General features: G+C 39.7%; 1 protein-coding gene across 2 annotated transcripts in view; it reads right to left on the bottom strand.

Moving 5' to 3' along the window:
- The window catches only part of PIEZO2 (piezo type mechanosensitive ion channel component 2), a 447,149-nt gene that overhangs the window by 349,968 nt on the left and 84,706 nt on the right, over nt 1–12,475 (bottom strand). For both annotated transcript variants that reach the window (XM_055324440.1, XM_055324441.1), the window contains exon 2: nt 10,058–10,153. In XM_055324440.1, the coding sequence (XP_055180415.1) occupies nt 10,058–10,153 (96 nt within the window). The remainder of the gene's footprint in view (nt 1–10,057; nt 10,154–12,475) is intronic.

Consider the following 12,475-nt stretch of genomic DNA (forward strand, 5'->3'; position numbering starts at 1 on the left):
TGAAAATATCAAATATTAATCAATAAACAAACTCCCAACAAACAAATGTTCAAGATCATATAGCTTCAAAGACAAATTCTACTAAACATTTAAAGTGTTAATAGCTATCCTCTAAAACTATTCCCAAAATTTCAAGAGGAAGGAATGCTTCCAAACTCCTTCACTGAGGCTAGCAATACTCTGATATCAAAACCAGAAAAAGACAACCCCAAAAAAGGAAAATTATAGGCCAATATCCCTAATGAACATAGATGCAAAAAAATCCTCCACAAAATGTTAGCAAACCACCCTACCAAACAAATAAAAAACATTAAAATCATATGATTGTCTCAATAGATAAAGGCATTTTATGAAGTTCAACATCCACTTATGATTAAAAGAAAAAGTCTCAACAAAGCATATACAGAGTGAACAACAATCCAATTTAGATATGTGCAGAGGATCTGAACAGACATCTCTCCAAAGAGGACTTACAGAGGGCCAACAAACACATGAAAAGAAGTTCAATATCCTTAATCATCAGGGAAATACAAATCAAAACCACAATGAGATACCACATGTACATGGAGAAAAGGGAATCCTTGTGCACAGTTGGTAGGAACGTAAATTGGTACAGTCACTGTAGAAAACAATATAAAAATTCCTCAAAAACTTAAAAATAGAACTACCATATGATCCAGCAATTACACTTCTAGGTATTTATTCAAAGAAAATGAAAACACTAGTTCAAAAAGATAAATACACCCTATGGTCACTGTAGCACTATTTAGCCAAGATAAAGAATCAAAATGGAAGCAAACTAAGTGTCCATTGATAGATGAATGGGATATATATATATATATATACACACACACACACACACACACACACACATATATATATACATATATACACACACACACATACACACACTATATACATATGTAAAGTATGTACTTATTGAAATCTTGCCTTTTGTGACAACATAGATGGACCTAGAGGGTATTGTGTTCTGTAAAATATGTCCGATGGAGAAACGCAAGTACTGTATGATTTCAGTTATATATGGAATCTAACATACAAATGAAAAGCAGACTTACAGAAACAGAGAACCATCTGGTGGTTGCTGGAGAAGGGTAGGGAATAAATAAAATAGAGGAAGAGGATTAAAAGGTACAAACTTCCAGTTATCAGATAAATAAGTCCTAGGAATGCAATGTATAGCAGGGAATACAGCTAATAATATTGTAACAACCTTGTATGGTGACAGTTCGTGGCTAGATATATTGAAGTGATCACTGCATAATATATGTAAATGTTGAATCACTATGTTATACACCTGAAATTAATAAACAATGTAAGTCAACTACAATAAAAAATGTAGGAGAGGAATTATGATTCCTAGCGCCCTTTAGCCATCTATTCATCATATATCACACAACTAGGTTTCCAAGAATACAAACCCCACAGGTAGATCTCTTAATATTATGTCTAGGACTTAGTGTCAAGGACTCTGAGAGTGTAAGGAACTTGCCCAAGACCATGCAGTTAATAAAGAGCAGAGTTGGCGACAAAGAGCCTGTACTATTTACCTTAGTATATCCAGCTGCCCAGTACAAGTCTTGACAGGGTAGGCACCAGTAAGTGTTTGTCAAATGAATAAACAAAAGAATAGTAATTTGAAGATGAGATCAAGAAACTGATATCAATTCCGGTGAACTGTCTCACTGTAATGATAGGACAGCATTTGAACATCAACTGAAGCCATATTAGAGGTTTGATTTATCATAGCCAAACAAAGCAAAAAGTGTGGGACTTCTAAAAACCTATCCCCAAGCATAACATAACATGAGCCAGTGTTTCCTGAGCGGAGAATTACATGTATATTCCCTGAAAGTCCCTCTGTCTGAGCAGTGTTTGCCAAATCTAAAACAATAGAATATTACATCTGTGCCATCCCAAAAAAGGACCTATAATTAATTCATTCAAAAATTCAAGAAACAAGCATCTTATAATTTTTGCTATCATTCCTCTTGGTGTTGAGCTGATATTAATAGTAAAACACCTAATAATTTACTCAATTAAATATTTTCTTGCTCTTTGCTTTATTGTGACATAATAGAATGTAGTAATAATAAGTCTAATGGTATAAAGACTAACAGTGTTTTTAACAAAAACCAGATGCAAGCAGTTTTAAAATATCTGCTACCATTTCCTCTCCAACGTCTAAACATGTTTTTACAAGTTAACAGACCTCTTTGCCTCTTCACATAGGCAAACTGAGTATCATTCTTCTTTTCTCAGGGTGTCATTAGTGACTCTGGTAAGGTCCATCCTGAGTGAGAACCTCAGAATCAGGTCCTTTTGATGATTATTTTACACACACACACACACACACACACACACACTCACACTGACTTCTTGTGGTTAGTGCAGTACAGTTTCCTCCTTAACTAAGACCCTTGTTTGGAGATGGAGAGAAGAAACTATCTTTTTTCTCCCCACCATCTTAGAATAACTCAGACAATTGTTTACAAAAGTTAACTCAGCCTGATAAAAATTTCACTTGCTCACATGTTACCAACACACAATAAAGCTTCTCCTTTACCCACTCCTTTCCTCACAGGGAAGAAAAAGGTCTCCTCCACAAAAACCACATATTGAGAAGTATTTGAAGGCAAAGCCAGAAACGGTTAGCAGTGTGTGGCTGTTATTCCTCTGGCAATTTGGATGCCCTGGACACAGAACTGGGCCCACGACCTGTGCCTCACCTTCTCCAAGAGGAGCTAGCCATCATAACTGATGAGACAAAACTTACAGACCCACACAGGCACCCAAGGTCCATCCCTTTCCCCCACCATTGGGAGTTTTGTTCTTATCTTTCATGGGGTTGCCCAACCTTAGTGAACATTTGGAAAGAAGGTTCTCAGAAGGAATGTGGTTCCTCAGACCGGAAGACAACTTTGTCATTAGAAATAATTACACACTTAGACAAAATCATCTTCATTTGCCTTAGTGTGTGTGTGTGTGTGTGTGTGTGTGAGAGAGAGAGAGAGAGAGAGGGAGAGAGAGAGAGAGTAAACATTTCACATGTGAACTGATGAGATGGTGATGCTTCTAAGCTATTCTTATTGTAGGTCAGTGGTTAATATTGCCCAGGGAGTGCTGTTGTCTTGCAATTTGGAGAATTTCTATTCAAGTAGCCCCCAATAAGTAAATGACTGTACTAGTTGAATAGTACTATGAATATAAGACTCTCTTATCCACCAGCCTGTAGGAGAATACATTAACAAAAATAACTTGTGGGCAGGACCACCCAAACAGACAGAAGCAATCTCTAGCAAATGGTGAATTTCACTCTGTAGTTAAATGCACACCTCTAATATTAGAACTATTATTATCAAGAGTATATGAGGGGTGCCTGGGTAGCTCAGTAGGTTAAGCATCTGCCTTCAGCTCAGGTCATGATCCCAGGGGTCCTAGGATCGAGCCCCACATCAGCTCCCTCCTCAGTGGGGAGCCTGCTTCTCCCTCTACAGCTCCCCCTGCCTGTGTGCACGTGCTTGCTCTTTCTGTCAAATAAATAAAATCTTATAATAAAAAAAAGAGTATATGAAAAGATATAAAATTTCCTGTTGAAACCAACTGAAAAATGCTCTAGACCCTGAGGAGTTACAGAGTCAAAATCTAAGAATTTATAGTCAGGTACATGAAAAGAGGTATCTTCCCCATCTTCATGGGAAGGGATTCCTTTGGACACATGGAAAGACTTGGTAAGGCAGTATGGCACATGGAGAACAAGAATCTAGTCTGGCCAAGATGTGACTAAGTCTCACTAACATAGCTCTCTCACCAATTCCTTAGTAAAAAGAAGACAGTCATAATACCAGCACCTCACTATGTATTATTCCTCATTTGTTAAGTGGATTTAAAAACGAATTCACAATAAATGTGGTTTTTTTTTCATTCCGGAGTGGAGGTTCTACCTTTTTAATAAATCCTTTTTCTATCTTCGAATTAAATAAGTTAGTACATGGGAAGTACTTAGAACAATACCTGTGACATAAAAGTTGGCTACTTTTTTTTATTAATAACATCTTCAGTTCAAGGGCCACTTCCAAATATTACATCCAATTCTGTGGTCTGGGTCAAGTAGGTGTTGCCTAATTATCGTAGTCAAAATTCCAGAGTAAATCTAGTTAATCACTACTTCCTTCAGGATTCTGAATTCTTGTCTGGGTATCTCATCTCATAATTGCATTCTGGAGGTAATGTATCCTTATATTATCTATATCTATCATGGAAAGATGCTCCACGTGTATTTGTCACTTGTATCAACAATGGTTATGTATTCTCATTCAAAGAAACTTTAAACATCCTCATTTATAATGAGGGGTGATCTTCACATATGTTATTTTACTGAGTACTCTGGGTTTTATCGTTTTTTTTTCTAAAATTGACATGACTAATTTCATCATCAGTTTTTATTTTTTCCATTGAACTTGACATCCGGTGTTGTACATATCAGACCCACCTTAACAGGACAATGGCTTGCAAATTCTTAAGGCATCTTCAGGGAAGTAATGTAAGATCAGTTTAAAGAAATGACAACATCACTGAATAAGTATATGGCTTCCAAAGATGACATCTCTGCAAGAGGTTATCTCATTCAGTGAGATATATAATATCCATGTGTCTGGGAGGCTACTCCAGTGAAGAACCCTGTTTTCTTCTTTTTTTTATCCTTCACAAATCCAAACACAGTGTTGTGTGAAGGGTAGTCTTTCAATTAATAGTTGTTGAAAGAAATAACCAGTCACACTTAATAAGATATATTTTCTATAAAAAAAATAACATGTATGTCATCAATCTGCACCAAAGCAAATTAAAATATCTCCTTTAGTATATTCAAACTATTTCACCAGACCATTGTACACAGGGCCTGGTGATCTATCAGCCAACAAGTATTTATAAAGTGACTAGGTTTCCCTTGTCCCCTTGTCCCTCGCAAATCTCCAGAAGGACCTTTTATTGTTCTGTCCTGGGCATGAGTAAGAACAACACAATAACTAAGAGTGTAGTCAACCACATGGCACCTGTGTGTCCTAGGGATTGTACTCAACCCACCTTGAATTCAGTCTCTGTCTGTCAGGACTTTTTATAACAGTTTTTAGTGATACTAGCAGCTCTCTCAAAAGGTTATTGCGAAAATTAGACTAGTTCATGCATAATATGAACTAGTTATTATATGAATATATCATCACAAATAATAATATGTACTTAATAGGTAGAGCTATTGGCTCTCTAATAACAGATTACTTGACTTAAATGTTATTTAGCAAGAAACCCTGTAAATCACCTAATTCTTAGCTGGGTATTTAAAGAGTACTAAGAAATGTCCTGAGGTAAATATAAGCAATGGTCATACTCATAAGACTGAGATTTCTAAATCTTGCTCACTGTCATGTTCAAAGTAATAAAGTTGTTCTTCAAAATAAATAATATTATTAGGCAATATATGCTGAGCATTTACCATGGTCCTTTTCTGTATCTCATACATTTTATTATTTATATTCCATCCAAATAAAATAGAACTCTTCCCCCATATTGGCTGATGTGGCTTATGCCATAAGGCATAGGGAACCCATGTCTAGTTAAAGAACTCAAGTTTGAATGTTTGGGCCACTTATAACTAATTATGTATTCGTTAATCTTTAATGGAGTGCAGTCTCAATCTGTATACAAAGCACATCATTAAACAGCAAAAAAGACATATTTCCCTTTTAATATTATATGCTTAAATAAAATGCCTATAATTTTAAGTATGAGCATAAAACATCTTGATTTATTAAATTTCTCATGATCCTCTGATCCCTATTAAATCTAAAATAGCAAAATTCCATGGCCCATTTTATCCCAAGCTTCTGTCTCCAAAGGATGGTTATATGCAATAAACCATCTATGATGGTTTCTATCTATGATGTTTGCTTTATTAAATCTAAAATAGCAAAATTTCATGGCCCACTTTATCCCAAGCTTCTGTCTCCAAAGGATGGTTATATGCAATAAACCATCTATGATGGTTTCTATCTATGATGTTTGCTTTCTTCTATGATCTTTGCTACCATGGATATTGAGGTACATTTAGGACTATAGCTGTGTTATAAATGCTTCTAAAATGAGAGACTCTGAGTAAATTCATTCATTCAACCCATATTTACTGACTGCCTACTATACACCAGATATTGCTTCTGTGTCCTGGAAATACAGTAATAAACAAAATGGCAAAATATTTCCCATCTTGAAGCTTACATACTAGAGACTCAACAAATAAATGTATTAAAATGGGACTCTGGCTCAGTCTCAGGTGCAACCCTGAAAAGGCACCAAGACTCCCTCATTTTCCAATAGCCACTACGGCAAAGGACATGTTTTCTTTTTAAAGTTTTATTTTATTTTAATTCAATTCATTAACATACAGTGTATCATTAATTTCCGAGGTAGAGCTCAGTGATTCATCAGTTGTACATAACACCCAGTGCTCATCATATCACGTGCTCTCCTTAATGCCCATCACCCAGTTACCCCAACCCCCCATCCACCGCTCCTCCAGCAACCCTCAGTTTGTTTCTTTAGTTAAAAGTCTCTTATGGGGATGCCTGGGTGGCTCAGTAGTTGAACATCTGCCTTTGGCTCGGGGCGTGATCCTGGAGTCCTGGGATTGAGTCCCACATCGGGCTCCCTGCATGGAGCCTGCTATCCCTCTGCTTGTGTCTGCAGTCGAAGCCCATCCCCTCACAATTTTACTATAATCTAATTATGCAATCTTCTAAAAACTGTAATCCTCCAGCCTCTGTTAATCCTGTCTTTATTGCTCCACGTTGGATACTATAACTTCGGTTGTATCCTTACGCAGCCAGGCAGACTTCAGGTTTATCCAAGAAAGAATCACCTAAGGCTTCCCGGGGAGACAGGTGGTTCCCAGTCCATCAGTGATTACAAAGAGGCAGTGCACACATTGTGGAAGAGCTTCCACCATTGGTTGCCAGAACATGCTTGGTGACTCCTAAAAGCTCTTCCAACTCTAGACTCAATGAGGCCCATGAGCAAGCTCAGTGTACTAGCTCCAAGCCTTCTTTTAACTTGATAACATTTCAGCATATGACTGCTAACTGCACCTGACCTTCCCTCCTCAAGAAGGTCACTTGCAGCCTTACAGCAAATTTTTGCTATGTCACAGGCATGGTGAGCACCTCCATAACACTGAGGTGTTCCGGGCACCACGGATGGCACTGAGATCAAAATAAGTGAACATCCTTGTCCTAAACGACAATAGTGGAGAGACTGGGATGGACCTTTAGAACTATCCCAGGAACCGCCAGCCTCCACCTACAACTCTGAAATTCTCCACGCGCTGGGCCCTCTAGGTATATACGCAGAGGAAAAATAATCACACAAGAGAAAAGTAAGTTCAATAGACAAAATGCAGGGCAGGGCGTCAGGGATTAACTCTTACATGTTTGCACTTCCAGTCAGGGAGTCTATGGCATTGCAAGGTCCCAGCAATGTGCACAGATACCTTTGACTCAGAGGCAATCCGAATTCACGCATGATTTCAGGCTGACTGTCTGTGAGCGGGCAGTGCAGAGACTGCTGACAGTTCTTTCATTCTGACAATGTACTTTCTTCCTGACTCATGAGAAATGTGTGTGAACATGAATTTGAAGGTCCGGGTATGTGTGAGCCTGAGTCTTCCTGAAAAGCCACACTGCGGTGCGGTGACTCTTTCAGACCCATTACTATTTGTGTCTACATCACGTTGGCTGCGATGTCCCAGACTACACACCGCCAGCAGTGCCCAATGTGGGATATCTCAAAACACAGACTTTAGAAATGCCTGGCTTGTGAGTCCGACATGTTCAGAAAAAAAAAATGTGTGGGACATCCTCTCCTAGACACCCTCTGTGTTCTCATAAACAAACAAATAAATAAATTAATAAGGTTATGTTGAATATCAGTCATGCTTCCTGGTGCTAAAATGCAGGAAAGAGGAAAGTAGTCACAACACTGCTTCCACAATACTAACCGGAAAGATGCCTGTGGGTTTACCTTTCAAGCCCAGTGCTTCCTTCTCTCCCATTATGAGTAACACCAGCAGACATGTGCTCATTGTGCTTTGTTTGTGCACTGACCTCGTAACACTCTGTAGATTCAGGATATTTCTTTTCATAGAGAAGCACTGCTTTTTTGCTTTTGATTTGATGTTTCCCCTGTGAGCTTCCTGACATCAGTCCCTGGCACACCAGATACATACAGTGGGCTGCCTGTCTCGCCCTTCAGGACGTAGTTGCACATCCACTCCTGCAGAGATGGAGGCAACTCAACAGAAAGCCAGGCTGGTTAGCTGGGCAGAAGGCAAAGCCACGGGCTGCCACCAACATCTAAAGGGGAAAATCCCTTTAGATTTCCTGATTTCCTGATCAAAAGTATCAATAAGCAGATACTTTGATATAAAAGCAAGAGATCATTTGATTGACTAGATACAGGTACTCATTGCTAAAGCACTGTCTTCTGAATATGTTAAAAACCTGGGTTTTTTTGAAGCATGCACTCCAGGCATGAAATACAGCTTGCCTGTATGGCATAATCTGGTTCTGTGGCCAAAAAACACTCCGTTTCAATGTTTTTGCTAATTTCAAACTGTTGGAATGAGGCTAGAGTGGGTGTGGTCCCACAAACAAGAGATTTTGAGGTTTGATGAGGATTTGTACACCTCCATTTTTTTTCGAGCTCTTCTTCCTTTTATGTATTAAGGATTTAAGGGACTTAGAAGAGCTGTTACTTAGGTTCCTCCTCAGGCAGAAAGTCTTCAGAGCATCTGCACTCCTAACTTTTCAGATGAGGAAACATAACATGCATTATAAATGCAATAGTTAAGGGGAGGGAAGAATGGGAAAGAGACATTATTTGCTATGCTGTGTACACCGAGTCTTCACTTCTTTTCCTGGAAAGTCACCACCATGAGCTGATGAGAACAACCGATGGCCTTTCCCATACCACTCCTTTCGTGGGGTCAAACACAACTCCCTTTTTTTTTCCATGTGAATATACAGCATCATGCTCACCTAAGACACTAGGCACAGTCCTTATTTCTGATACTATATTTGGAAAAATATACTATATTGATCCAGTGTGGTTTAATGTATATACTTGTGGAAGAACCCCAAATATATAAATTTACAAGCCAGACCATGCTTCCTAATTAGAGCCTTAGAAGAAGCACATTCTTTTCTATGCCTGCAGATTCTTGCAGAGCAATGAGAAATGGATTAAAAATTTGCAGTAACATGCTTGAGAAACTATCCCTTAGACTCAAGTTACTCTCTTTCAGGGCTTGATTGAGGCATATGTAAGAGATGTATAAACAAGTCATGACTGGGACCTGGTCTTACCCAGCTCTCCTGCTACGTGGCTTGGAAATGTAAGGCGATGCTCTGCCTCCTTTCCACTGGCTACCACATTCTTCCCGGTAACTCAATATGCAAAGCATATGCCAATGTTCATTGCCCCACCCTCTACCTTCTTTTATTTATTTTTTTAAGATTTATTTATTTATTTATTCAGAGGGGGGGGCAGAGACAGGCAGAGACACAGGCAGAGGGAGAAGCAGGCTCCACGCAGGAAGCCCGACATGGGACTCGATCCCGGGTCCTCAGGACCACACCCCAGGCTGCAGGTGGCGCTAAACCGCTGAGCCACCGGGGCTGCCCGCTACCTTGTTTTATTGAAAATACACTGAATTCGTCTTAACTGACCAAAATGTTCCAGATACTCTGCAAGCCTACCAAAAAAGGCCTACTCGGGAACTTGTATGGGAGGATAGCTGTGTAAGTGACAAAAACATGTCACCAACAAGCTCCACACTACTCAACTTGCAGCCACCCAAATGCCTGATGCCTGCTTCTAGCTGGATCATCATGATGCATAGATAGCACCTCTCTCTCATTAGATAAAGACAGACCAAGAAGCCCAACAAAATACATTCAGACCATGGTAGGGAACAGTAAACTTCTCTTACCTTGCATAGTCGCTTTTGTTGGTTCTGAGAACAAAGGGATGAGCAAGAGGTAGATGAGGTAGACGAAGGAAAGCCCATTGTACCGGAACGCACACGCTGCAGTTGGGAAGAGAAAAGAGAGGGAGAACATCGTTAGTAATGGCAGGCTGTTGAGACCAGGGTGCACAGGCCTGTGTGGGGTTACTGTATCAGGGACTGCTGCATCAAACGGTGGCCCAAGTAGGCATGTCAACTAGGAAGCAAATGAGCATTTATTCTGTGTTCATCACTATGTTGAGCATCATGAGAAATGCAGAGGTAAAATGCATGGTCCCTGCTCTTATAATCTAACCAAGAAGTCAGCACCCATATACCTGAAAGGAGGCAGTCCATAAGTAAGTTAGAAATTCAGCTAGAGAAATTAAAACTGCTACAAAAAATATAGAGGGCAATGGTATTGGAGAGGGTTTGGAATGTTCAGGTAAGTCTGTCCATGGAAGGAAGGAGACAGAAGAGAAAGAAAATAGAAGAATATTTGCTCAATGCTCCATGACAAGGCTTTACACAAATTATCTCATTTAATCCTCATTTTATAAGTAAGAACGCTCAGGCTCAGAAAGACTCAGTAATTCACCAGAATCTCCCAACTAAGGTTTGACTGAGTTAGAGTCAACCTCAGGTCTGCCAGGCTCCTGACCCTACACTCCTTTTTCTGCAGTGCTTATCTTATCTGCACAGAACTTCAGAGACCTGCTCCAAGGCAGGGCGCCTTACCTCTCCAGGTTTGCATTTCCCCATCTGCAGCAGACCTGTTAATTTTCTCTAACTCATAGACTCACTATGGGGAATAAAGAGAATGATATATAATAATACCTATGGCTTAGCATCTCATACGTGAGAAGCCCTCAAAAGCATGAGCATTTATCATAAACATCCTCATTATTATCCAAGGAGAAGAAAGTGTACAGTGTTTCATGCAGAAAGAAAATGAGCATATTATAGCTATAAAAAATAAATTTTTTGGATGATTAAAGAAAAACTAAAGATGAGAAGGACTAAGTATTAGTCTACAGGATGAGGACATCTGTTAAATGATGACGCAGATGGAAAAATTTGGAAAGAAAGTTGGTGGGAGAGAAAATGGAGGGCACAGAATTATGGAGTTGATGTTAGAACATAACCATAATAATTATTATTATTACTAGAAAATAATAATGATAACTGGGTGGCTCAGTCAGTTAAGCAGCTACCTTTGGCTCAAGGTCATGATTTCAGGCTTCTGGGATCATGCCCCATGTGGGGCTCCCTGCGCAGCAGGGAGCCTGCTTCTCCCTCTCCCTCTCCCTACCATTCCCCTTGCTTGTGCCATCTCTCTCTCTCTCTCTCTGTCAAATAAATAAATAAAATCTTAAAATAATAATAATAATAGTAATCATCTAGTGACTGTATGAGATCTGGACTGAGGGAGAGTGAGGCTGAAACATTATGGCAACTAGGGAATAAATGAGGACTCCAGGTGGTGCAGTGGTGATGGCAAGTTTAAAAAACAGCAGAAGGAATAAAAAAGCATTTTGTGAAATAAAATGGAGAGGTGTGAGGAAAAATTATACAACAGTGACTCCAAGGCTTGTAATCTAACAATGATAAGGATTACTGCCACGAGGAAGATAAGAGATTTAAGAAGTGGTAAGTGTACCTTTAGACACACTCATGGAATTATTATTTTTTTAAAGATTTTATTCATTTATTCATTAGAGATATATATACAGGGAGAGGCAGAGACACAGACAGAGGGAGAAGCAGGCTCCATGCAGGGGGCCCGATGTGGGACTCCATCCGGGTCTCCAGGATCCCGCCCCGGGCTGAAGGCGGCACTAACCAGGTAAGCCACCAGGGCTGCCCACACTCATGGAATTAAATCATGGGGTTTAGACCAGATGGAAATGGCTATAGTGTGGACAACATCGCTGCTAGGGCTCTAGCAGGAAAGGGAGATGCAGCCTGAGCAAGGTGTTCACTGATAGAACAAGAAGGAATGAGCTCTCCTATGGCAAAAGCTATCAATGGAGAGAAGCACAAAAGACAGAAGCATCTGCCTTGGCTGTTGCCAGCCGATGGGTGATGGAAAAACTGGCAGGTATGAAAGAAAAAAAGCAGCAGGAAATTTAGGACAGATATGGAAAAATCCAGGAAGGTCTGGTCTCACATGAGAACAAGTTTTCACAAAAGAAGTTCCTGACCACACAGAGATGAATTGATCATCAGTAAGGATGTCCTCAAGTCTCTGAAGAAAGGGTCCAGGCCAAAGAAAGGATGGAGGTCATCAGATGGAAATGCAAGAGAAACACTGTTGTAACCAAGAATCAAGAAACAAGAACGTGAGTCAGGGAGTGTCAAGAGACCACAAGAGGACCGAGTAGGGAAGACGTGGCACAGGCA

The sequence above is a fragment of the Nyctereutes procyonoides genome, unplaced genomic scaffold, assembly GCF_905146905.1.
Source record: "Nyctereutes procyonoides isolate TBG_1078 unplaced genomic scaffold, NYPRO_anot_genome, whole genome shotgun sequence".
Taxonomy (NCBI): Eukaryota; Metazoa; Chordata; class Mammalia; order Carnivora; family Canidae; genus Nyctereutes; species Nyctereutes procyonoides.